Source organism: Eriocheir sinensis, chromosome 30, assembly GCF_024679095.1.
Source record: "Eriocheir sinensis breed Jianghai 21 chromosome 30, ASM2467909v1, whole genome shotgun sequence".
Lineage (NCBI taxonomy): Eukaryota > Metazoa > Arthropoda > Malacostraca > Decapoda > Varunidae > Eriocheir > Eriocheir sinensis.
Window position 1 is genome coordinate 14,100,228 of NC_066538.1, and position 27,807 is coordinate 14,128,034.

The 27,807-nt window shown below is 41.0% G+C and overlaps 1 protein-coding gene across 2 annotated transcripts; it reads left to right on the forward strand.

The window, feature by feature from the left end:
* The first annotated feature begins 932 nt into the window (after window positions 1-932).
* Window positions 933-27,807, forward strand: LOC127005607 (uncharacterized). Of its 2 annotated transcripts, none has more exons than XM_050874561.1 (15): window positions 933-1,095; window positions 8,960-9,085; window positions 12,226-12,413; window positions 14,223-14,296; window positions 15,069-15,252; window positions 15,483-15,574; window positions 16,395-16,476; window positions 17,163-17,320; window positions 19,054-19,181; window positions 19,310-19,452; window positions 20,675-20,854; window positions 23,298-23,459; window positions 24,120-24,285; window positions 26,328-26,423; window positions 26,984-27,807. In XM_050874561.1, the coding sequence occupies exons 2-15, from the start codon at window positions 8,971-8,973 to the stop codon at window positions 27,232-27,234; spliced, it is 2,019 nt and encodes a 672-aa protein (XP_050730518.1). In that variant the 5' UTR covers window positions 933-1,095; window positions 8,960-8,970; the 3' UTR covers window positions 27,235-27,807. The 2 variants fall into 2 exon arrangements, with proteins under 2 accessions (XP_050730518.1, XP_050730519.1); XM_050874562.1 differs by lacking the exon at window positions 933-1,095 and adding an exon at window positions 7,871-7,988.

Below are 27,807 nucleotides of genomic sequence, written 5' to 3' on the forward strand. Positions count from 1 at the left end.
AGAAATAAGACCTAAGATATAATAAACTACATAAACTGCATAAATTAGGCGAAATAAATTAGAAAATGGAAGGTTGAGAGGCAAAACAAAGGTAAAAATGTACGAAATGAAGTGAAAAAAGGCTGCAGACGAAAAACTGTGAAATAGAAAAGGACAAAAACGACAGAAATAAGACTTAAGATATAATAAAATACATAAACTGCATAAATTAGGCGAAATAAATTAGAAAATGGAAGGTCGTGAGGCTAAACAAAGCTAAAAATGGACGAAATGAAGTGAAAAAAAGGCTGCAGACGAAAACTGGGAAATAGAAAAGGAGAAAAAAGGACAAAAACGACAGAAATAAGACTTAAGATATAATAAAATACATAAACTACATAAAATAGAAGAAATAACTAAGAAAATGGAAGGTTGAGAGGCAAAACAAAGCTAAAAATGGACGAAATGAAGTGAAAAAAGGCTGCTGACGAAAACTGTGAAATAGAAAAGGAGAAAAAAGGACAAAAACGACAGAAATAAGACTTAAGATATAATAAACTACATAAACTGCATAAAATAAAAGAAATAACTAAGAAAATGGAAGGTTGAGAGGCAAAACAAAGCTAAAAATGGACGAAATGAAGTGAAAAAAGGCTGCAGACGAAAACTGGGAAATAGAAAAGGAGAAAAAAGGACAAAAACGACAGAAATAGGAACCATGACACAATAAAACACACAAAAACGACTAAATAGAAAAAAAAATATAGGTTGAAGTGCCAAACAAAGCTAAAAATGGACGAAATGAAGCGAAAAAAAGACTGCAGACGAAAAACTGTGAAATAGAAAAGGAGAAAAAAGGACAAAAAACGACAGAAATAAGACCCATGACATAATAAACCACACAAAACCCCAAAATAACTTAGAGAACAACAAGATAAAGACCCAAACAGAGATAGTAGTAGTCAGAGGCTGTGAGGGGAGGCTGGAGGGAGGCCGCAGACAGCTCATCTCACTCCTCGGGTCATTTTCTTCCCTAATTTTCCCTCCACCATGACGATACCCAGCGCCTGAGGGCCACGGGTCACCACTTCGACTCCCGGGCACGCCATAAGAGAGGTCAGTAGCCGGGAAACAGGTCAAAAGGAGGTCAGATGAGCAGCCGGTGGGGGGGAACAGCCACGAGTATTGGTCATGCCTGTTTAGTTTATGTCCTTTTTGCCTGATTTATCGTTATTTGACCATATTTTTAGCTTCTAGGTGGTCAGTAAGGTCAATTAAGGGTCAGATTAAGTCAGGGGGGACAGCCACAAATATTGGTCATGCCTGTTTGATTTACGTTTTTTTTTTTGCCTGATTTATCGTTATTTGACCTTATTTTTAGCTTCTAGGCGGTCAGTAAGGTCAGTTAAGGGTCAAATTAGGTCAGATGAGCAGCCAGTGGGGGGGACATCCACAAATATTGGTCATGCCTGTTTGATTTACGTTTTTTTTCCTTGATTTATCGTTATTTGACCTTATTTTTAGATGCTAGGCAGTCAGTAAGGTCAAATTAGGTCATGGGGTATATGTGGTTCCTGGGAAATGGTTAAAATAGGAGCAATCATGTAACCTATCAGTGTAAATTGTGATGTTTTTGCTTCATTTATTGTCTATGTCTTATTTCTAGGTTCTGGGCGGTCATCAAGGTCATAAAAGGGTCAAATCAGGTCATGGGGTTAATTTGGTTCCTGGGAAATGGTTAAAATAGGAGCATTCACGTAATCTATCAGTGTAAATTGTGTTGTTTTTGCTTCATTTATTATCTATGTCTTATTTCTAGGTTCTGGGCGGTCAGCAAGGTCATAAAAGGGTCAAATCAGGTCATGGGGCTAATTTTGGTTCCTGGGAAGTGGTTAAAATAGGAGCATTCATATAATCTATCAGTTTTATTATCTAGCCCATTAACCCACATGTCCTCACCCCTGCCATATTTTTAGAAGCTGGGTGGCAAAAAAGGATCTCAATAGGGTCATATCAGGTCATAGGGTTGATTTTAAGGGCTGGATATAGTGGCAGAAGGACATTCGTGTATTATTGAGCATTACCCTTTTTTATTAATCTTGTCCTGTTTAGTCATATGTCCTCACCCCTCCCATATTTTAAGGAGCTCGGGGGTGAGAAGGGTCATTATAGGGTCAAATCAGGTCTTAAGGTTGATTTTAAGGACTGAATGTAATGGCAGAAGGACATTAGTATATTATTGAGCATTGCCCTATTTATTTATCCTGTCCTGTTTTCTTGTATGTCCTCATCTCTGCCATATTTTTAGAAGCTGGGTGGCAAAGAGGGTCATTATAGGCTCAAATCAGGTCATAGGGTTGATTTCAAGGGTTGGATATGGTGGCAGAAGGACATTAGAGTGTTACTGAGCATTACCTTTTTTTTTTTTCATTCTGTCCTGTTTACTTGTATGTCCTCATCTGTGCCATATTTTTAGGAACTAGGCAGCGACAAGGGTCATTATAGGGTCAAATCAGGTCATAGGGTTGATTTTAAGGGCTGAAATAGTGACAGAAGGACAATAGAGTGTTACTGAGCATTACGCTTTTTTTTCATTCTGTCCTGTTTCCTCGTAAGTCCTCATCTCTGCCATATTTTTAGAAGCTGGGAGGCAAAAAGGGTCACTATAGGGTCAAATCAGGTCATAGGGCTGATTTTAAGGGCTGGATATAGTGACAGAAGGACATTAGTGCAGTGTTATCCTTCCCCCATTAGTTTTCTTTCCCTTCTCAGCCCATTAACTCGTATTTCATCACTTCTCTGCCATATTTTTAGAAGCTGAGAGGCAAAAAGGGTCAAAATAGGGTTGATTTTAAGGGCTGGAAATAGTGGCAGAGGGACATTAGAGTATTACTGAGCATTACCCTTTTTATTCATCCTGTCCTATTATCTTGTATGTCCTCTTCTCTGCCATATTTTTAGAAGCTGAGAGGCAAAAAGGGTCAAAATAGGGTTGATTTTAAGGGCTGGAAATAGTGGCAGAAGGACATTAGAGTATTACTGAGCATTACCCTTTTTATTCATCCTGTCCTATTATCTTGTATGTCCTCTTCTCTGCCATATTTTTAGAAGCTGAGAGGCAAAAAGGGTCATTTTAGGGTCAAATCAGGTCATATAATAAGTTTTGAGTGGTGGAAAAGAGAAAAGTAAGGACATTCACATAATTTGTCCTTACCACATTAGGGTTTGAGTTAGTGTCCAGGTTTGTCCATCAGTTACCTGTACCATACTTTTTTTTTAAGCTTGGCAGTAAGGAAGTGTTAACAAGTGTTCAAATGTCATTACAGAACCAATATAAAGGGGTGGAAAAGGAGCTAAGTAAGGACATTCACATAATCTTGTCCTTACCTCATTAGGGTTTGAGTTAGTGTCCAGGTTTGTCCATCAATTACCCGTACCATACTTTTTTTTTAAGCTTGGCAGTAAGGAAGTGTTAACAAGTGTTCAAATGTCATTACAGAACCAATATAAAGGGGTGGAAAAGGAGCTAAGTAAGGACATTCACATAATTTGTCCTTACCACATTAGGGTTTGAGTTAGTGTCCAGTTTTGTCCATCAGTTATCCGTACCATACTTTTTTTTAAGCTTGGCAGTAAGGAAGTGTTAACAAGTGTTCAAATGTCATTACAGAACCAATATAAAGGGGTGGAAAAGGAGCTAGGTAAGGACATTCACATAATCTTGTCCTTATCACATTATTTTTTAGCTCTGCAGATATCCTTACCCTTGCCATCATTTTTTTTTTTTAAGTTGGGCAGTGTGGAGGTGTTATTATGTTGTCAAATATTGTTCTCACCTTGTTAGCTTCCACATTCATTCTGTTCCATTAACTCATTTACTCACCTTTGCTATAGTCTTAGAAGTTAGGTGGCAAGGCAGTGTTATCAAGTGGTCAAATGTCAATATAGAACTAATTTGGAGAGTGAATAATGATGAATGAGGGACAGAAAAGTAATATTATCCTCACCCTGTTAGCTTCCTCATTCATTTTGTCCCATTAACCTACTTCCTCACCTTCACCTTAACTTTTAGAAGCTGGGAGGAAGGAATGGGTCATGATAGAGTTCAACCAGATCCTAGAGTAAATTTGTAAGTGGTGGGAAGGAGCAAAGTAAGGACATTCACAAAATCGTGTCCTCATCCCACTAGTTTTTGATCTGTCCCATTAGCCCAGATATTCGAACCCTTGCCATATTGGGAAGGATCGTTAAGTTGTCATTACAAAACTAATCTGAAGTGTGAGAAATAATGAATGAAGAACAGAAAAGTAATTTGTCCTCATCCTGTTAGCTTCCTCATTGTTCCTGTCCCATTAACTTATTTTCCTTACCTCTGCTGTAGTTTTAAAAGTGGGCAGTGAGGAAGGGTTATTAAATGGCCAGGTATCATTATAGAACTAGTTTGGAGAGTGAAAAATAATGAAGGAGGGACAGAAAAGTAATATTGGCTTCACCTTCTTAGTTTCCTTACCATCCTGTCATTTCTTTTATTATTACCGAGATTCATGAAAGGAGTACCAAGTGAAGATAAAAAGATTGATATAGACCCAAACACAGTCCCCACGATGAGCAGGCATGGATACATATGAGAAATATTAGAGGGTGACAGCAAAGTTGGAAGAATATAAAAAGAGGGTGGACAAAAAACAACTGTCCCCTTAACTTTAAAAATATGGCAGAGAAGAGGAAACATGACTTAATGGGCTGGGAAGTATAAGAAAACTAATGGAGGACAATAATACAATAATTTCCCTCAGTCACTATTTCCTCACTTCTGCCATAGTGTTTTAGAAGCTGGGCGGTGGAAAAAGGTTACAGTTGGGTTGCATTATGTCATGGGCAGGGCCCGAGAGAGGAGGGGGGAGCTGGTATCTCAGCACCAGGGCCCGGCCTCATAGGGGGCCCGGCCGCCGGGGCATTATGTATGTAAATTAAGATACTTAAGGGCCTGGAATTACTTGCAACACCAGGGCTCAATTGTAACTCTATCTGGCGCTGGTCATGGGTTGAGGGTGGAGTGAGAAATGAGGGAAGGAGGATAAGGCATAGATTGAATTGTTGTACCCTTGAGTCTTTAGATAGTTATGCAGTTAGTGTGATAAGTTTTCCATTGAGTGCTAATGTTAACATGGTAAAAGACTTCCCTGTCATCAATACATTTCTCTGCCCTTGAAACATCCCACAGCTTAACATTTTTGTGTGTATTCTTAAAACCTACGACTTATTTTATATTATTAAGAAGAGCAACAGGAGTAATAATGAGGGAAGAGCATAAATTTCAACATTTTTTTGTGTGTATTCATAGAACCTGCGACATGATTTCTATAACTTATGAGAAGAGCAACAGGAATAACAATGAGGGGAAGAGCATAGATATCAACATATTTTTGGTGTCTTCTTGGAACCTGTAGAGAGCAGTAACACCCCCGATCTGGTTTGTCTCCTCACCTTCCATTCTGCTTTATTTATGTTATATTTTTCTTTAACCTGGTAACAGCGACAACCCAAATTTGTGGCTTTACCATGTAGTAGCGACGGGCCATATTTGTGCCATGATATTAACCCCCCAAAATAGATGATGCATAAACTGATCACAAATGCTTTGATATATATTTTGAAATGGTTTGTGTGAGTGATGATTTTTTCTAATTTTTCTTGCATAGAGGGACCATTAAGAAACATGATCCCCACTGCTACCGGGTTAACCATATATTCAAGTTATTTTAGTGCCTTGAAAACTATTAAATAAGCAAGAGATCTCCTTTGCTGTATGTATGTGGATCAAAATGGGTGGCACTTGCAGATTTTCTTACTTACATTAATTAAAGAAGGAGAAGAAGCAAAAGTATAATCACAGTTTTGTGTACTAGATCTTATGACTTTTACATGTTTAACTAAAGGGGCAGCACTCTACACCTGATAACTAATCTTCTCAGCTGTCTTTCTTACTGGTTAATGTTGAATTTAGGAAGAAACCACTGTCAGGTTACTACTTTACCTAATGCATAGTAGTACAAGTTGAATTAGATATGAAAAATAGGTGAAGCTTGGCATAATAATAATAATAATAATAATAATAATAATAATAATAATAATAATAATAATAATAATAATAATAATAATAATAATAATAATAATATGTAGTTTCATCATATAAAAGATGTACACCAAAAAAGAAGTAGCTCAGAGATGTGATGCTGTCGCCCTAAGTTAACTTACGGTGATACAAAACAAAGTGTAATTACCACCACTTGTGTAATGCTAAATGACCTTGTTTACCGGGTCTGTGTGATTTATTTTGGGAAAGAAGCTTCAGTTAAGTTACATAATATACTGTTGGCAAAATTTTATTGAATGTCTATAAATAAGGTACTGTATTATTGCATGTAAAAGTAAAGGTGAAATTATTAGTGCAGTTCCATAAAATGTATTGTCCACCTGTCCCTTTTTACCACATTGAAGTTGCATATTAGAGGAAAGAATATGCAGTTAGGTCCATGTACAGCTAGTTCAGGATCAAATAGAGATTAGCAAAAATAAGGTAAAGTTGATCATAAAATTACCGGTGAAATTATTACCAATATAAAATTTACCTTTCACCCGTCCTTCTCTTCCTGGTTGATGTGATGTATTTGGTGAGAGAATTCAGAGTTTGTCTCATGTGTACTTATTTCAAGATCAAATAGAGATGTGAGAGAAAAAGGTAAAGTTGAACATTGCTCGCCTGACCTTTTTCTTATCTGTTTTGTGTTTCGTTTCCCATAAAAAAGTGCACGGCTGGTTACATAAGGCACACTTAGAACACAGTGGATTCAAGGTCTGTGAAAATGGGATTGAAGTGTCTTTTCTATTTTCTTTTCATTCTACATCTAAGGAGGCAGGGCAGGATAAAAAGAATGAAATAAAAAGCCAGTATTTCAGCTTTGGTTAGGTTAGGGTGGGTGAGGTTGTAAGTAGACTGAATGAGGATGAGTATAATGTGATGTCAGGGTTGGTTGGATAAGGAAGGGTTAGGGTGCCCATCTGCCACTGCTTTCCATAAATATTCCCTGCATATGTAGTGATTCCCCCATCTTAAATCTTTCTTTACATGACAATTTTCTAAGCTGACCCTAAGCTGATGTGAGTGCCCAACCAAATTAAGCTTTCTATAATCTCTCCCTGCATAGTGGTTCCCTCAGCTTAACTTTCTCTATATAACAACAAAAGGAAGCAGAAAATTTGCCTAAACGAGTCATCAGTTTCAGTTAGGGATATGTGATCTTACAATATGATCAATAGCAAAGCAAGTCCACAGTTTTATTTAGTGCTGTTTTATCCTACAGAAAGAGAAGAAAATGCACAAATGAATCATCACTTTTAATTAGGGAAGATTGATGACTGATTGATAGTTTATTGTTGCAAGTAAACAACAAAGGAGAAGGGAGGAACATGCCATCTCAACCCCAGGCAGTACAGAGTGTGATTATACAACTAAGGATACATGTGGAAGGACTAGCACCAGGAAACTAAAAAGAGACAATGATATATATAGCTGACAAGTGCTAAAAAATAAAGGCCTTGATTTAGTCAGGGGAAGTATGATCACACAAAACAAGAACAGAAAATGGCTAAATAAGTTATCGGTTTTGGTTAGTAAAGTTTTATTACAGCCGCTACATAATCTCCCGTTTGTTTACCTGGGTTTACCTTGTTTAGGCTCTTCACCTTGCTTATGTTACCTCACTCATAGACCACCAGCCTTGAGAACTTCCTGTCTTGGACTTTATCTCCTTATCAGTGACCCAATCCCCCCAGTCAGTGCCCTTATCTGACCTTGATAACGAAGACTTGGTGTGAGTGTGTGATGCAGTGAAAGTTCTGGAGATGAGTGAGGGAGGGAGTGAGCAGGTGTACTTACCGCTCCTTGGGAAATAACTCATATCTTGCCTTCACGCACACGCACAAAAACCAGGCAAGGAAGTTAATAGGTAAGGGGTTTTGATGGAGTGAAAGTTAGAGACGAGTGAGTGAGTGAGTTAGTTAGTGAATGAGTGAATGAGTAAGTGAGTGAGTGAATGAGTGAGTGAGTGAACGAGTGAATTGACCCCTCCTTAGAAAATAACTCATACCTTGCCTTCACGCACACGCACTAACTCCCGTTAAGGAAGTTAATAGTAAGGGGTTTTGATGGAGTGAAAGTTAGGGACGAGTGAGTGAATGAGTGAACGAATGAATTGACCCCTCCTTAGAAAATAACTCACCTTGCCTTCCCCCACACACACACACACTAACACCAGTCAAGGACATTTATAGGTAAGGGGTATCGTTTTATAAAGAGGAAGGACAGCCTGTCAGTAAATTAGGTTAGAGATGTGTGAGGGAGGGAGGGAGTGAGTGAACTGACCCCTCCTAAGGAAGGAACTCATCTTGGTTTCACATTCGCACACACCAACACCAGTCAAGGAAGTTCAGAGGTAAAGGGTATTGATGGAGTGGCAATGTAGGGGAGGAACAGGCTGTCAGAAAATTAGGATAGGTTAGTGTCAATATTGTTAGAGATATGGTATATTACGTGAAAAGGAAATTGATAGAGGATAATGTGTTATGTCAGCTTTGGTTAGGTTAGGGTGGGTTAGGTTGTAAGTAGACTGAATAAGGATGAGTATTATGTGATGTCAGGGTTGGTTGAATAAGGAAAGGTCAGGGTGCCCAGTACAGAATAGACAGTGGTAGGTAAAATACTTACTCTTTTTTTTTTGAGGAAGCAGCACATCGCAAGCTTTTTTGTGCCTTTGAGTTGCTTCCTTTACTGTAAAAAAAGATCATAAATGGATATGTAGACTAATCTTTCCGGGGTTGATAAAGAAGGTGGCAAATAATATGGACAGCAAAGTATAAAATATGAAGACAGTAAGTTCATTTTCAGCATTTTTAACCTTTTCTTCCTCTTCCTCCGCAGGACAGTGTAGGATGCGGGTGGTGGGGCTGGTGTCGGGGGGGAAGGACAGCTGCTTCAACCTGCTTCAGTGTGTGGCTGCAGGACACCAGGTGGTGGCCCTGGCCAACCTTGCACCCAACCACACAGGTATGCCAGACACTCTGCCACTCTCCCTCACACCTGTCTTTACCTGGTTGTCTTTACCTTCTCGCATTCTTCCACTTTTCGTTTTGTGTCCTTATTTTGTATTTAGTGCCCTGGCTTTGTATTTATTTTTTATTATTATCATTTTTTTTACAGTAAGGAAACAGCTTAATGGCAAAAAAAAAGAAGAAAACTAATGAAAAAAAGCCCACAAATCACTGTTCCTATAAAAAAGAGTTAAGAGGAGTGACCGAAAGAAAGGTTAATTTTGGGAGGTCAATTGTAGTATACGGGATTTAAATTAATCTTGTGTTGAACTGTCTCCATATCCACACTTGTCCAACTTAAGACTTAAAATTGTGAATGTTCCTTGCCCTCTCCACCTCCATTACCAAGCCTTCCCAAGCATCAATACCTCCATTTGGAAAACTAAACTTCTTAACCCGGTAGCAACAACGGAGCAAAGTTGTGGCCTTACCATGTACCAGCGATGGGCCAAATTTTTGCCATGATACAAACCCCCCAAAATAGATGATGCATAAACTGATCAAAAATGCGTTGATATATATTATGAAATGGTCTGCGTGAGTGATGATTTTTTCTCATTATTCTCGCTTAGGGGGACCTTTAAGAAACATGATCCCCGCAGCTACCGGGTTAATGTTGTTTCTGCTTCCAGTCTTCCTTAATTTGTACTCTTGACTTCTTGTATTACCACTGTCTCTGCTTAAATCTTCCTTGTCTCATTACCTTTGCTTGTCTCCTTGGCTTATGGTAATTGCCTAACCTCTTAACCACATCTACACTGGCTGCTTACCCTTACACATGTCCCTTGCTGCGTTACTTACTTTCACCTCTCTCCTTCCTATGTGTCTTTTAACTCGTATTTTCTGGAACAATCTCCCACTCTTTCTATTTTTCCCACCTGTTTTCCCTTTCTCCTCATCCTCCACTTTCTGTCTCTCTGTTATCCACTTTGCTTTCTCTCATTATTTTTATTTTACCTCTTCAATTTTACTGTATTTCTCCACCACTCCGTCCCTTCCTCTCCTCTATTTTTATCCCTCTATATTAACATCCACTATCTTTCATGTGTTTCCTTATCCTTATTTTTACAACAAAGGAGACGGCTCAAGGGCAACAAAGAGTGTATATTAAAAAAAAAAGCCCGCTACTCACCGCCCCCACAACAGACAAAAGTAAAGAGTGACCAAAAGAGAGGTCGATATCGGGTGTTTACTCTTTTTACTCTTTTGCAGTTGTCGTGGTATCAATGTTACTTCTTAGTCTTTCAGTTTTATCTCTGCTTCCTTTCCTTTATCTGTGCTATCAACATACTTTCCTTTTTTATCTCACTTTACTATTGACAATGCTTTCACTCATTCCTGTCTCACTTTCCTCCATATTTATCCATCTCTTTTTTTCCTTTCTTCCTCCATGTCTCAATCTTCCATGTCTCAGTCTTCCATGTCTCAGTCTTCCATGTCTCAATCTTACATGTCTCAGTCTTACATGTCTCAGTCTTACATGTCTCAGTCTTACATGTCTCAATCTTACATGTCTCAGTCTTACATGTCTCAATCTTACATGTCTCAATCTTCCATGTCTCAATCTTACATGTTTCAATCTTCCGTGTCTCAATCTTCCATGTCTCAGTCTTACATGTCTCAATCTTCCATGTCTCAATCTTCCATGTTTCTATCTTCCGTGTCTCAATCTTCCATGTCTCAGTCTTACATGTCTCAATCTTCCATGTCTCAATCTTCCATGTTTCTATCTTCCGTGTCTCAATCTTACATGTCTCAATCTTACATGTCTCAATCTTACATGTTTCAATCTTCCATGTCTCAATCTTCCATGTTTCTATCTTCCGTGTCTCAATCTTACATGTCTCAATCTTACATGTCTCAATCTTACATGTTTCAATCTTCCATGTCTCAGTCTTCCATGTATCTATCTTCCTTGTCTCCTTCTTACATGTCTCATTCTTCCATGTCTCAATCTTACATGTTTCAATCTTCCGTGTCTCAGTCTTCCATGTTTCTATCTTCCGTGTCTCAATCTTACATGTCTCAATCTTACATGTCTCAATCTTACATGTTTCAATCTTCCGTGTCTCAGTCTTCCATGTCTCAATCTTCCATGTCTCAGTCTTACATGTCTCAGTCTTCCATGTCTTAATCTTCCATGTCTCAATCTTACATGTCTCAGTCTTCCATGTCTCAATCTTACATGTCAGTCTTACATGTCTCAATCTTCCATGTCTCAATCTTCCATGTCTCAATCTTGCATGTCTCGATCTTCCATGTCTCAATCTTACTTTCTTCTTCCATGTCTCAATCTTCCATGTCACAATCTTGCTTTCTTCTTACATGTCTCAATCTTCCATGTCTCAATCTTACTTTCTTTCTTCTTACATGTCTCAATCTTACTCTTTTCCTTTCATCCTACGTGCCTCTATCTTACCTTTTTTCTCTTTTCTTTCATGCTTCCATCTTACATTTTTTCTTTCTCCCTTCATTTCTCCATCTTACTTTTTTCTTCTCTTCCTTCATGCCTTCATCTTACTCTTTCATCCCTTCATGCCCTCATCTTAATTTTTCATCTTTTCTTTCATGCTTCCTTCTTTCATTTTTTCTTTCTCCCTTCATTTCTCCATCTTACTTTTTTCCTTTCTTCCTCCATGCCTTCATCTTACTTTTTCCTCTTCTTTCATGTTCCATCTTACATTTTTTCTTTCTTCTTCCATGTCTCCATCTTATCCTTTCCTCTATCTTACCTTTTTTCTTTCTTCTTGAATACCTCCATCTTACATATTTTTCTTTCCTCTTGCCTGACTTCATCTTAACCCCTTGATTGTGGATTTCCTACAAGAAGACATCACCAAGCTACAGGAATGGAGCAAAAAGTGGCTGCTACAATTCAGTGCAGAAAATTGTAAAGTCATGCAGCTTGAAAGGGGATATCCAGCATACCAATACTACATGGGAAACACTCCACTATCCACCACAGGGGCAGAGAAAGACCTGGGAGTATATGTTACCAGGCTACCAGTGAAAGCCAAATCCTTCACACACCTGTTTCCCTATCTCCATTTGTTCTGTGCTATACTATACGCCATGTTCTGCCTGCCGCCCTTACAGATGAGTTGGACAGCTACATGTACCAGAGTGTGGGTCACATGGGGGTGGAGATGTACGCGGAGGCTGTGGGTGTACCGCTCTTCCGCCGGGTGATCCAAGGCTCCTCCCTCAACACCACCTCCATCACCTACCACCCCACAGAAGGAGATGAAGTGGAGGACCTTTACCTCCTACTCAAGGAAGTGCAGGTGAGGGACAGTGGCGTGGAGAGGTTGGTTAGTTCAGGTAATCTTCTCTTCTTTCTCCTTGGTTAGTGTCCTTATTTTCCTGTATGGGGTTGGACAGAGGTTAGGTCAGGTAATGATATAGGTGACTCGTTTCTTTCTTTCCTTCTTTCTTTCTGTCTTTCTTTTTTTCTTTCTTTCTTCTATCTTTCTTTTATTACATGGATTCTGAGAAGGGGAGTTAAATCTTTCCTCCTTCCTTTCTTTCTTTCCTTCCTTTTCTCTCGTCCCCTTCCTTTCTTTCTTTCCTTCCTTTTCTCTCTTCCTTCCATCTTTCTTTCTTTCTTTACTTTTTAGTGTTATCTTTTACTACATGGATTCTGAGGAGGAGTTAAATCTTTCTTTCTTCCTCTTTTTCTTTCCTTCCATCCTTCCTTCTTTCTTCCTTTCTATCTTCCTGTCTTCATTTTTGAGTGTTATCTTTTACTACATGGATTCTGAGGAGTTAAATCTTTCTTTCTTCCTCTCTTTCTTTCCTTTCATCCTTCCTTCTTTCTTCCTTTCTATCTTCCTGTCTTCAATTTTTAGTGTCACCTTTTACTACATGCGTGGATTCTGATGTTAGGGTGAGTTCAGGGAGGACATAGTATTTGATAGCAGATGAAGAAGACTCCTCAGAAACAGTAACCTCATATTGAATGGAAATGACTATGTTGCAGCAGAAGGGAAGGGGTGTGTGTCCTACTCCTGTTTTTTTGAGAAGGATAAAGATGTTAGTTTTTATGTTTCTGTTTGTTGGTCTACTTTCTTTTGGCAGTCGGACAGTATAAAAAAAAAGTTCATCCTAATCTCCTTACTTGCGAAGATTATATCAGCCTGCCAGTTGGGCATGTATATACATATTGTGATTTAAGAGTTTATGACCTTTACGAAAACTACTGGTGACATGATTGAAGTAAGGTAAACCCATAATCTGTGACACACCCCTATCAGGCCATTCCTAAGCAAATGACAGTCACCCACATGTAGCCCCGACCTCCTTCCTAAAGTGGGTCAGATTATAGAGTGGCATCACCTGTCAGCCCCTTCTCACCATAGTCAGTCACCCAACAGTCATGATGGGAAGGTGAATTTTGAGTTTTTTGATAAGACATGCACAGGGGAATAGATGGCTTGAATAAAATGCTGCACTCAACGGGTTAAATTACATACTTTACTTTTATCTTCAGGGACATATACAGATGACTTAAAATGAGAGGAGTTTAAAACTGTAATATCTTTTTAACATTGAAGGGAAAAAAATTAGGCGACATAAATGAGAGGACTGAAACTAATATCTGATCTGAAAGGAAAAATATAAAAGTAACATAAATGAAACAAAAGCAAAACCGTAATATCTCTCTGACCTTGAGGGAAACAACGAAGGCATAATAGATGACGTGATATAACAACCGAGACTTCTGTTTGATATTAAGGAAAAAAATAACCAACAAAAGTGAAATGATTGTAGCCGTAATATATGTTTGGCTTTGATGGAAAAAATAGGCGACAAATGAAGAGCTTGAAACTGTAATATATGCTTAACTTTAACTCGGTAGCAGCGGGGATCATGTTTCTTAATGGTCCCTCTAAGCGAGAAAAATGAGAAAAAAGCATCACTCACACAAACCATTTCATAATATATATCAGTGCATTTGTGATCAGTTTATGTATCATCTATTTTGGGGGGTTTAAATAATGGCACAAATTTGGCCCATCGCTGCTACTGGGTTAATGAAAAAATTTAAAGCAACAGAAATGACACAAGATCACTCTTCAACCTTTCTTTTGCAGGAGAAGTGCCAGGTGGAGGCCGTGAGTGTGGGCGCCGTGCTGTCGGACTACCAGCGGGTCAGGGTGGAGAACGTGTAAGTGTGGCAGAAGTGTGGGGCTGGTGGGGAGGAGGGCTGGCTCTGGGGATATGTAGTGCAGGTAACATTAGAGTAGGTTAGCCTCTGTCGTGTGGTGATGGGGGAATGGTTAGGGGGCTGTAAAGTATGTAATATTTTAATAGGTTAGCCTCTGTTGTGTGGGGCTGGGTCTGGGCATATGTAGTGTAGGTAATATTAGAGTAGGTTAGCTGCTATCATGTGGTGATGGGGATTGGTTGGGGGTCTGTAAAGTATGTAATATTATAATAGGTTAGCCTCTGCTATGTGGGGCTGGGTCTGGGCATATGTAGTGTAGGTAACATTAGAGTAGGTTAACCTCTATCGTGTGGGGATGGGGGATTGTTGGGGGTCTGTAAAGTATGTAATATTATAATAGGTTAGCCTCTGTTGTGTGGGGCTGATGGGGAGGAGGGGTGGGTCTGGGCATCTGTAGAGTAGGTAATGTCAGGGTAAGTTAGGTTATATAAGATTAGGGCAGATTAGGTTGATAGTAAATTTGAATGAGGACAGTGCTAGGTTAGGTTAACTTGGATAGGTTTGGTTAGTTACTTAGATTAGCTGGCTTCTTAAATTAGACTGCCCACTTCTGCTATATGTTTACTAAATGTACTCTATAGGCAAAAGATTGCTCCTGATTGCATCCCAATATGCTGTTAGGTTATCCAACCATTTCTTACTTCAACATCTCTAATGATTCTTGTGTGTGTGTGTGTGTGTGTGTGTGTGTGTGTGTGTGTGTGCTCTACAGCTGTAGTCGGCTGGGGCTGGTGTGCCTGGCGTACATGTGGCGCCGTGATCAGTCTGAGCTGCTGAAGGAGATGGTGGCGTGTGGCCTGGACGCCATCCTCATCAAGGTGGCCGCCATTGGTTTGCAGCCCCGGAAACACCTCGGCAAGTCCCTAACACAGATGATCTCCTACCTCGAGAAAATGGTGAGTCAGGAGTATGACTTCATTTTTTCACTTATAATTCAGTGCCCCTCTCTCTCTCTCAACTTGCAAACAGTTACTTTTTGGTACATTTTTTGTAATGTAATATTAACTGCATTACACATTCAATACTATTATATTTGGTTTCATATTGATTGAGTAATCTTGTATGTTAGTCTCCGGTGTTGAAGCTGAAGTTGTTAAGTTTTTGTGTTTGGTTTTCTGTGGTGCAGAAGGAGAAGTACCACCTCAATGTGTGTGGCGAGGGCGGCGAGTACGAGACCTTCACCCTGGACTGCCCCCTCTTCAGGAAGCGCATTGTTGTGTAGGTGACAGCAGGTTCCCCTCTGTATTGTAGTGTTGAAGATGAAGTGTTGTGCTGGGACTCATTCATACTTATACTTTTGACTTGAGTAAACTTACCCATACTCATGCTTGCAGGAGTAGACGTGCACATAACATTGTCCTGTGCTCATTGCTGGATAATGCACATACTTATGGCATTATTTAGCTCACACTCATGGCCTACTTTTTTGATATGGGTGTTTACATTCAGATGATCTTCACATACTCTTGGCACGATTAAAGTGACCTAACAATTATGCAAATATGTAGCCTACTAATTGCTAGGTAACATGCTGTAATGTAAATGATGCATAATTAACAAAGACACTCATTACCAGATAACATTCACCTACTAATGACATAATGAAGTCATATAATTAAATTATATATTCATGCTCATGGCTGGATAACATTCATATACATGTATAATTTAACTCACAGATATGATAAACCTGTAACCCAAGCTCATTACTGAAACACTCATTGCAAGTTTATAGTTTTATCTTCAGGTCAAATGTAAGCTGACACAGAAATAACAAAGCTCAGTGCTCATCACATCATAAAACTTGAAATTACATGGCTTATGATAAGTATCCTTTCAGTTATAATGTGTCCTTGTCCTCAGATTAACACAAAACAAAAAAGATTGGTGCCACATGTATCAATTTGTTGACAGAAATCTTTTAAAACAAATCATCTTATTCTGCAAGTCCAGGAAAACTTTCTAGGGATAAAAATGACACTCACACAAACACATTACACCCCAAACACTTCCTCACTCCTCCCTGTCCCCCTGCCAGCCACAAGACGGAGATGGTGGAGACGCCCGGGGACGTTGGCTACCTCAACCTCACGGAACTCGAGCTCGTCAGTAAAGATATTGTGAGTCCCTGCTGCTCACCTTCCTCCTTCCCAGTGCATTGCTTTAGCTCATCATTTTGGTACTTTTTTTTTTTTTTTTTGTGTTGCCTACAGAGCTGGTGGGTTCTCTTTAGGCCTCTTGGATGACCCCAGCCTGTTAGTGGCCAAGGTGAATTTTATTTATAGTGGCTGCCATGATGTATGACTTGCTTGGCCCATGCTGCTCCTCTTTACCCAAGTCACTAAAGTTAGGGTTGATTGAAGATAATTATGGGCAGCATGTGGGTGATCTACAACCACTCAGTGATGGCTGTCAGCATTTTGCAGTGGGACTCAAACCTAGGCCCTCAGGATCACCCTGTCCGCATGCTGACCACTTAGCCAACATCTCTAGTGTTGCAGAGTTACTTAGATAAGCAGGCAGTTAGGTAGATGGCTAGGTTCGGGTGGGTCTAGTTGGATTGGGTTGATAGGTATGTCGGGGAGGCTACAGAGAGGGAAAGAGAGAAGAAATATAGAAAGCACAAATACATGGGACTTATTTAGCTGGCAATCCATTTTGAAATATTCTTGAATACTAAGAGTAGTAGGAAGAGTTTAAAAGTAATCTGTTGATACAGTTGATAGTTTTCTACAATAACTCACCTTTCACCTCCCTTCACAAACTCACCATAAGTTTACCAATCCTCTCCGCCTCCACCCGTCAGCCCGAGGGGTTGAGCCAGGCCGAGATGGTGAAGGCTTGTGGCATGCGCACGCCGGAGGACTTCTTGTCTGACCTCACACTGGCCGAGGAGGAGCAGCAGGCGGAGGACCAGGCCAAGGAACGGCACATCGAGGACGATTGTGATAACGCAGCTCTCAGGTGGGTGAAGGGGCAGACACACAGATGAACACACATACACACACACACACTGACTTGCTTTGCTCGTTGGTGGTGTGAATAGGAGTGAGATATTAGGCATGACTGCGATAATGCTGCTGTATGGTGAATCATGCTTACTGAGGGACAGACATACAGTCGTCCCTCAAATAGTACGGTTTCCAATAGTACGGTTTCGGTTTTATACGGAAGATTTTTTTAGGATTTTTAAATTTCCCACTCGTTGCACCAGGTAGCCATGGTGTGAGTGGCACCACTGTTCTACCAGACCCATGCACATCCCCTCAGTCCATGTGTGTGCACAACATCAGGAACACTGTTTTGTCAGATTGAAACCTATGCGCTTTCCCTAAGTCCGTGTGTGTGCACACCCTTAGCTACGCTTCTCCATTACCACATAACATGAACATGGGACCCAAGAGACAAGCCAAAACACCTACTGAATGCACCCCAAAGCATTTGAGAAAGGTATTCACCTTGCAGAAGAATTCAGATTTAGATGAAGTTACGTACGTTTTGGTATGAGTTAAGTTGCGGTAGGGAGAGCTTACCACGTGAATCTGGGTCCCGCCTGGCTAAGCTTCTACTCGCCAGCCAAAGTTGCCAGTTTTGCATTTTCTGCTGTAGTGTTTCCACGCTGGGCAACGAAGCCATCCTGGCAGAGCTGCCTCCCACATTGTCAGCGAGCGAGCCATGTCATACACTCACACTCTCCCTTACTCTCTACCACAGTTTCTATTGCTCTCTAAATCATACTTGAAATAAGATACAAAACGGTAATTGTGGAGATTGAATCTGCGCCTCCAAAATACGACATTACGCCTCCATATTATATAGTTAAGGGACGCATATTTAAACTACTCCAACCCGAACTTTAAATATCCTGACCTCTAACGGGGGGGCTTGGCCCCCCTCGACCCCCCCAGCATGATAACACTACACTGTGACTGCATAACTGGCAACTTGGGCCCGTGGGTAACAGCTTAGCCAGGTGGGACTTGGATTCCGTAGGAGTGCCCCATGAGTGTTTCTACGGGGGGCACTAATTTTATACGGATTTTCGAATAGTACAGGGGTCCTGGGTCCCTAACCCCCGTACTATTTGAGGGACGACTGTATGTGACTGCACACATACTCACACACTTCTTAAATCATTGGTGATGCAGATAGGAGTGAAATATTAGGTATGAGTATGATAATCCTGCTCTGAGGTAAGTGATGCTGAGGTGCAGATATAGTAACACACACATCCACACACAAGTTGAAATAGTTGGAAAGGAAAAGTTGGATAAGAGACGATATGGAGACGGGACAGCGCGAGCGTAATTCTTTTCCCGTGTGTCACAACGAGATAAATACACACACTCACACAGAGCTCGTTGATGATATAATAACTCCATTACACCCTTGAATCATTTTTGGAACACTCTCTTCCTTGACCCAGCAACTCTCAACTCATCTCATTTTCCTTGGTCTTGTAGCTCTTCTACTTATCCTTCCCTTCCTTCCCTCTCCTTCCCCTAACACAACACACACACGACATTCCTTCTCTTCATATAACTTTACTGTTTCAGACTTACAGCCTACCATATGCTACATTATTTTAGTTGGCTTGTGCTAGAATACTATTAACCCATATACACTTGCTTCCTTGACTCACTCCTGATATATCTGTATTGCCCTCTTGACTTACACTCCCCATGTTCCTCCTACAGGTGTGAGGAGGAGGAGGACTGGGAGGGGGAGGGGGAGCACTGCCCCCTTGTCCACACCCCCACCGGCTTCACCTTCATCTCAAACATTTCCGCTGCTACCACTGAGGACGCTATATTGAGGCTAAAAGGTAATTGAGGGAGGAAGGTTCTCTTAGCACACACACAAACCTATCTTTTTCTTCCTCTTAGTAGACAGAAATTCACCCTTTGCTTCTTCACAGTAAAAAGACAATCCATTTATTATTCTCCCTTTCAGAGCTTCTGGAGGGGGAGGACATGGCTCTGAGGCACGTGGTGAGCGTCAAGATGTACGTACAGGACATGGGTGACTATGTCCAGCTCAATAACCAGTATATCAGGCACTTCTCCCTCAACCCTCCTGTTAGAGTCTGTGTAGAGGTAGGTAGCTGCTTCCCTCGCCGCCCGGGTCACTGCCACAGGGGTCAGGCGCTGTTTTTTCAGGGAGGAAGAGGAGTGAGATTTTAAATTACCTTGGCTAGTGCTTTTTACTATTGTTATTGTTATCCCAAATGGTTATATTGTCATGATGTATATATCTTAATGACGGCATATATACTTGGATGTGTGTGGTGTATGTATGTTTGCTATATGTTGCCTGATGTATGTATTGATGGTTGGGTGAATGGGTGTGTGTGTAGTCTATATCTGCATGTGTGTGTATGTATGTGTGTGTGTGTGGGTGGGTGGGGAAGGAAGGAGAGAAAAAGTAAAGAGTTGTGTGTGTATGTGTGTGTGTGTATTTACCTATTTGTTGTCTACAGGGCCTGAGCTAAGCTCTAATAGTCCCGTCTCCATATCTACATTCATCCAGCCTTTCCTTCATTTGATGGACGCTGCTCGCCTCCACCACCTCTTCCCGCAAGCTGTTCCATGTGTTAACACTTCAATGTGGAAAACTACTTTTTTAAGTCACTCAAACAGGTTCCTTCATTAATTTTCTTCCTATGTCATCTCAACCCCTGCATTCTTGCAGTTAAGAAGAGATCATCTCTATCCACCTCATCAAACTTATTTACCAACTTATACAGCATGATCAGACCCCTCTCTTCCTTCTTCGTTCCAGTGTCGTCGTCCATCTCCTTCAATCTGTCTTCATATGTCATATTCGAGAGTTCTGGGACCATTTTAGTTGCAATTCTCTGTATCCTTTCCAACTTTCTGATATCCTTTTTGTGAGGCGACCACACAACTGCAGCATATTCAAGCTTTGGTCTTATCAGTGTTGTTATTATTTTCTTCATCATTTCTTTGTCCATAAAGTGGAATGATACCCTTATATTTTGCATCATCCTGTAGGTTTCTCCAAATAACTTGCTTATGTGCTTTTCTGGGGATAGGGTATGTGCATGTATTTCAGGATTAAGCACATGACGACTTTAAAATGTATCAATGTTCATGAATATATGTGAATATCAGAGTGCGTGAATGTGTGCGAGTGTGAATGTTAAAGTGTGTGAATGTCAGTGTGTGTGAATATCAATGTACGTGAATGTTTGTGAATGTGTGTGAGTGTGAATGTCAAAGTGCATAAATGTCAGGGTGCGTGATTGTGTGTGAATGTCAATATGTGTTAATGCCAATGTGCGTCAATGTGTTTTAGGTGCCACTGCCAAGTCAAGTGAGGGTGCAGCTGGAGGTGTGTGCGTGGAAGCATGGCCACGTCACCACCGAGGAGGAGGAGGGGGACCAGCTGCACCCCGCCTCCCGCAACACCATGCATGTCCAGGGCATCTCCCACTGGGCGCCGGCCAACATTGGGCCCTACAGCCAGGCCGTCAAGGTGAATAGCGGTGCCCTGGGCCTTACTGAGGAGCTGAGGGATGGGTTAGGGTAGGGTAGGGTAGGTTAGATTTAATTCGGTCTGGTTTGGTTTGATTTGGTTAGGTTAGGTTATATTAGGTTAGGTTTAATTTGGTTTGATTTGGTTTGGTTAGGTTAGGTTAGGTTATATTAGGTTAGGTTTAATTTGCCCTGGTTTGTATAGGTTAGGTTAAGCTCAATTTGTTTTGGTTTGATTTGGTTAGGTTAGTATGTATTAGGTTAGGTTAGGTTTAATTCGGTTTGTTTTGATTCGGTTAGGTTAGGTTATATTAGATTAGGTTAAGTTCAATTTGGTTTGGTTTGATTTGGTTAGGTTATATTAGATTAGGTTAAGTTTAATTTGTACCAATTAGTACCAACCCTCACATATGCAAGTGAAACGTGGCCCTGGAATGAAAGTCAGAGGTCTGGAGTGCAGGCAGTGGAAATGAGTTATTTGAGGAGTGCTTGTGGTGTGAGTAGAATGGATGGAATGAGTAATGAAAGTGTGTACGAGCATTTTGGAATGTGTCACAGGGGTGAAGGGAAGAAGTGTGGAGTGGTGGAAGAAGTGAAGTGACAGACTTTAAAGTGGTTTGGCCACATGGAGTGAATGGAGGAGAGTAAGATGACCAGAAGGGTGTATGTGAGTGAGATAGAGGGAGGGAATGCTAGAGGACGACCTCCAGTGAAATGGAGGGATAGGGTGCAAGAGTACGTTAGGGAGAGGGGGGAAAGATCTTTGAGAAACTTTGAGCAGGCAAGGAGGGAGTGTCTGGATAGAGAAAGTTGAAAGCTCTTCTGCCGTGGCCATCCCCTGGTGGGAGCTCCTAGGAGCGGGCGTCGATGAAATGAATGAATGAAGTTCAATTTGGTTTGGTTTGATTTGGTTAGGTTAGGTTATATTAGGTTAGGTTAAGTTCAATTTGGTTTGGTTTGATTTGGTTAGGTTAGGTTAGGTTATATTAGATTAAGTTCAATTTGGTTTGGTTTGATTTGGTTAGGTTAGGTTATATTAGGTTAGGTTAAGTTCAATTTGGTTTGGTTTGATTTGGTTAGGTTAGGTTAGGTTAAGTTCAATTTGTTTTGGTTTGGTTTGGTTTGGTTAGGTTAGGTTACATTAGATTAGATTAGGTTAAGCTCAATTTGTTTTGGTTTGGTTAGGTTAGGTTATATTAGATTAGGTTAAGTTCAATTTGTTTTGGTTTGGTTTGGTTAGGTTAGGTTAGGTTACATTAGATTAGAAGTTCAGTTTGGTATGATTTGGTTTGGTTAGGTTAGGTTAGGTTAGGTTATATTAGATTAGGTTAAGTTCAATTTGTTTTGTTTTGGTTTGGTTAGGTTAGGTTAAGCTCAGTTTGGTTTGGTTAGGTTAGGTTAGGTTATATTAGATTAGGTTAAGTTCAATTTGTTTTGTTTTGGTTTGGTTAGGTTAGGTTAGGTTACATTAGATTAGAAGTTCAGTTTGGTTTGATTTGGTTAGGTTAGGTTAGGTTATATTAGATTAGGTTAAGTTCAATTTGGTTTGGTTTGATTTGGTTAGGTTAGGTTAGGTTATATTAGATTAGGTTAAGTTCAATTTGTTTTGGTTTGGTTTGGTTAGGTTAGGTTAGGTTATATTAGATTAGGTAAAGTTCAATTTGTTTTGGTTTGGTTAGGTTAGGTTAGGTTACATTAGATTAGAAGTTCAGCTTGGTTTGATTTGGTTAGGTTAGGTTAGGTTAGGTTATATTAGATTAGGTTAAGTTCAATTTGGTTTGGTTTGATTTGGTTAGGCTGGGCTAGGTCGTATTAGATTATGTTAGGTTCATTTCGGTTAGGTTAGGTAACAGTAGAGTGGGTTAATTTCAGTTTGGTTTGGTTCGATTTGAGGTTAAGTCAGGTGTGGTTCACAAGACACAAGTTATTTCTGAGGTTATTTTGTGTAATATTTTATTGTTGTAGATGTTTTGTCTTCTTTCTCTCGACAGCTATGATCCACATTGATAGGGTGTCAATACATTATTATTATTTATTTTTTTATTCTAGGTTGTGGCTCAGGGTTTCAGATCACACGTTACAGAATTTTACCAAGTGCGTAATCTTCCTAATCTTAACACTTTTTATCTTTTAATTCTTTGATATTATGTATATTTTTGGCACAATTTCATTTGTGTGTATATGTTTACATGTTTGTATATCTTTCATATGTGTAGAGAAATAGAAAGAGCTGAGACAAAGAGACAGACACAACAGACAAACAGACAGAATAGAGAGACAGACAGACTGACACACACACACACACACAGCAGACAGATAGACAGACAGAACAGATAGACAGACAAACACAGATATAACAGACGGACAGATGTACAGATAAAAACAGAGAGAGAAAGAGAGACTGACCCCTACCCCTAATCCCTTCCTCCTTCCCCATGGCACAGGTCGGGGGCGTGGTGGTGGTGGCGGGCATGATTGGGCTGGTGCCGGGGACACTGCAGGTGGTGGCGGGCGGCGTGGAGATGCAGGCCAGGCTCGCGCTGCGCCATGTGTCGCGGGTCATCACTGCCGTCGTGCACACCTCGGACATCAGGGCGGTGGTACAGGTGGGTGTGGGGCGGCGGGGAGGGGAAGGTATGGGAAGGGATTATATATATGAGTTCAAATCATTTACCTCATTTTTCTCTTTTTCAGTGATTTCATGGTTAGAGGGTCTTATTTTTTGTTTTGATTAATTATTTTTTCTTATCATCCTCTCATTCTTTCTTATCCATAACTATTTTCACTTCTCATCTCACAAATATTTCTACCTCATCTTCCATATCCTTTTCCCTCACCTCCTAACATTCATCAACCACAAATGCACTACTTCTGATTCATTATTCTTTTTTTATTTTTCATTCCTTCTGCAGTCACAAATATTTCCACTTCTCATCTCACACATCCCTCTCCCCTACCTCCCAAAACTACACACACACCACACTTGATTCATTATAATTATTCTTATTTTCTTAGCATCCTCTCATTTTTTCTTCAGTCACAAGTATTTTCATCTATCTCACACACCCCTCTCCCTCACCTCCTGGCATTCCTTAAACCACAAACACATTGCACTCTTCTGATTTATTATTCTTTATTCTTATCATTCATTCTTTATTTCGACACACATATTTTCACCTCTCATTTCACACACCCCTCTCTCTCACCTCACATTTCTTAAACTCACCACAACCACACTCACAGCGCCCCTTTCTCCCCCATGGCAGGGTGTGTGCTTTGTGACGCGGCTCTCTGACATTGGTGTGGCGCGGCGCATGATGGCTCGCCTCAGTGAGTCTCAGATCTCGACCTACGTGGTGGTGCCGGCGCTGCCCCGAGGAGTCCTGGTGGAGTGGCAGACCTGGGCTTGTGTGGAGAATAATAAGTTTGAGTGTGAGTGTATTATGATGTTGCTGTTTCTCCTTTTCTCCACTTGCATCATAAAATCAAGTTGGAAGAATGTTATGAGTGGAGTTCTGCAAGGCTCTGTGTTGGCCCCAATTATGTTTGCAGTATATGTTAATAATTTGATAGAAGGAGTGGCTAGCCATATGAGTCTGCTTGCTGATGACGCTAAGATAATGAGAAGAGTGGAAAAAGAGGAGGACTGCTAGGGCTCTGTGGTGTAGTGGTTAGCATGCTGGGGGGATTAGAATCTTGCCACTTTTGTTGTCCATGTTTCTATGTTATGGTTTTGATTTTAGTTTGCCCTTGTTCTCCATGCTCTCCTTGTGTTTTTCCTCTCATTTTTTATCTTCTGTCAAACCAATCCTCATACTTCTCCTAGCCTTCTTAACTGACTCTTGGTCATCCTCTCTTAGCTGTTTCGGTGAAACTTTTGCTATTGCGCTGGACATATCAAAAGCTTTTGATAGGGTCTGGCACAAATCTTTGCTTTCTAAACTACCCTCCTACGGTTTCTATCCTTCTCTCTGTACCTTTATCTCCAGTTTCCTTTCTGACCGTTCTATTTCTGCCGTGGTAGACGGTCACTGTTCTTCCCCTAAATCTATTAACAGTGGTGTCCCACAGGGTTCTGTCCTATCTCCCACTCTTTTTCTGTTGTTCATTGATGATCTTCTTTCCAAAACAAACTGTCCTATCTATTCCTACGCCGATGATTCCACTCATCATTACTCAACTTCTTTTAATAGAAGACCCACCCTTCAGGAACTTAACGACTCAAGGCTGGAGGCTGCAGAACGCTTAGCCTCAGACCTTACTATTATTTCCGATTGGGGCAAGAAGAACCTGGTGTCCTTCAACGCCTCAAAAACACAGTTTCTCCACCTATCCACTCGACACAATCTTCCAAACAACTATCCCCTATTCTTTGACAACACCCAGCTATCACCTTCCTCAACACTAAACATCCTCGGTCTATCCTTAACTCAAAATCTCAACTGGAAAGTTCATATCTCATCTCTTACTAAATCAGCTTCCTCGAGGCTGGGCGTTCTGTACCGTCTCCGCCAGTTCTTCTCCCCTGCACAGTTGCTGTCCATATACAGGGCCTTGTCAATGGAGTATGCATCTCATGTGTGGGGGGGCTCCACTCACAAAGCTCTTCTGGACAGAGTGGAGGCTAAGGCTCTTTGTCTCATCAGCTCTCCTCATACTGATAGTCTTCTACCTCTTAAATTCCGCCGCAGTGTTGCCTCTCTTTCTATCTTCTATCGATATTTCCACGCTGACTGCTCTTCTGAACTTGCTAACTGCATGCCTCCCCTCCTTGCCCCGCTGCACTCGACTTTCTACTCATGCTCATCCCTATACTGTCCAAACCCCTTATGCAAGAGTTAACCAGTATCTTCACTCTTTCATCCCTCACGCTGGTAAACTCTGGAACAATCTTCCTTCATCTGTATTTCCTCCTGCCTACGACTTGAACTCTTTCAAGAGGAGGGTATCACCTCTCTCTCCGCATTTGATCTTCCTTTCGCCACCTCTTTTGTTTCTTTTTTCGGAGCGGGCTTTTTTTTTATTATTGTTTTCTTTTTTTGTGTGCCCTTGAGCTGCCTCCTTTGTTGTAAAAAAAAAAAAAAAAAACCCTTCTTGTCCCATCTTTTTTCCCATCATTTTGCACCTTGCTCTCTATTCTCATTTCTCCATGCAGTTTTCATCCTGTCCTACTGTTCCTCATGTTTCTCATTATGACAGTGTTTCCTCATTTTTGATTATCCTCTGTTTTCTCATTCCTTCTTGCATAATGTTATTTCTTGTGCCCCTGTTATTCCCTATACTCTCCTGTTTTACTGTCATAACTCTCTCCAAACCACCTGTCCATCCTTCACTACTCTCTCCTTCACCTCTCTCCATGCTGCCAGTCTTACATAGAACTGTCTCTTAAGTATTGCTTCCTCCATCTTCTCTTCTCCCAACCAGAACCTAATGGCTTAAACTAACCCAATATTTGTGTGTGGTTGTGCCGACAGATGAGGAGAAGGGCTACACGAGGGGCAACGTGAGTGTGCGGCTGCGGCGGCGGTGGTACCATGACAACTCTGTGTGTGCCGTCAACACTGTGGCAAGTGAGTGTACCAAGTGTGTGTGTGTGTGTGTGTGTGTGTGTATTTACCTAGTTGTAGTATATAGGATTTGAGCTAAGCTAGTGTTTTCTTGTTTCTATATTTGTTTTCATTTAACTGTATTCGTGTATGTGTGTGTGTGTATGTGTGTGTTTGTGTGTGTGTGTATTTTCCTAGTTGTGACATATGGGAAAAGAGCCACGCTCGTGCTGTCCTGTCTCCATATCCGCTCTTATCCAACTTTTTCTTAAAATCATGAATGTTTCTTGCACAAACCACCTCCTCCCCCAGTCCATTCCACAGCTCAATGCTTCTCCATTCCACAGCTCAATGCTTCATGCAATGCAATGTATGTGTGTGTGTGTGTATGCTGGAGGCTAACCATCAGTGTCCACAAAATAGCCTGATAATACACACACACACACACACACACACACACACACACACAAAAAAAAAAAAAAAAAAAAAAGTCTTAACAAACAGGATAACACAAAACACCAAGCCTAACCCAAACACCTTCATCACCACCACTTTCACCTCCACGTCACACTCCCCTTTTTCAGGCTGCTTCTCGTGTGAGGATCTGACGCTGGAGATCCTGGAGGAGGCCATCCAATACACGCTGACCAAGGCTGACACCGAGACGCCCCTCAACCTCACCTTCTACTACCGCACCGGCCGGCTCTCGCGCACCCTCCTCCAGCAGGCCATCTCCACCGCTGTCCCGCCCCAGCTGACCTCGGTGTCCCTGGTCCCGGTGCTTGCCGTGGAGGATGCGCACACACTCTTCGCCCTCGCCGCCACTCGCCACTGATTCCCGGGTTCCCTAGGCTCTCCCGTCGCCCCTTCCCATCCCTGTCCTGCGCTTATTTTTCTGTCTGTCTTTACTTTGTTTCTCTGGTGATTTTTTGCATTTTTTTCTTTTTGTACTTCTCATTTTTCCTTTATTTCTTTTCACTCCCTTTCCTTCCTCCCCATCTCATTTTTCCTTTATTCCCTTTCACTCCCTTTCCTTCCTCCCCATCTCATCATCTTGTGCCTCTTTTCCTGTCTTTCTCTTTTTCATATTGTTTGTTTTCTGTTTCTCCTCCTCCTCCTGCATCTTCATTTTCCTTCCCATGCTTTACTCCTTGTTCTTCCTCTTATTTTTCATTCTCCTGTTTCTTTAGTCCCATCTTTCCATCCCTCATTTTGCCCCTTGCTCTCCTTTATTCTCTCATTTCTCCATGCAGTTTTTCATCCTCTTCCATCCTGTCTCATATATGCTTCTCATCTTGGTAGTCTTTCTTCAGTTTTGCTCCACGTTTTCCTCAATTTTCCTTCAGTTCTCTCATTCCTTGCATTTTACAGCTTGCGCAAAATACCCTCCCTCCTCTTCCATCCTCTC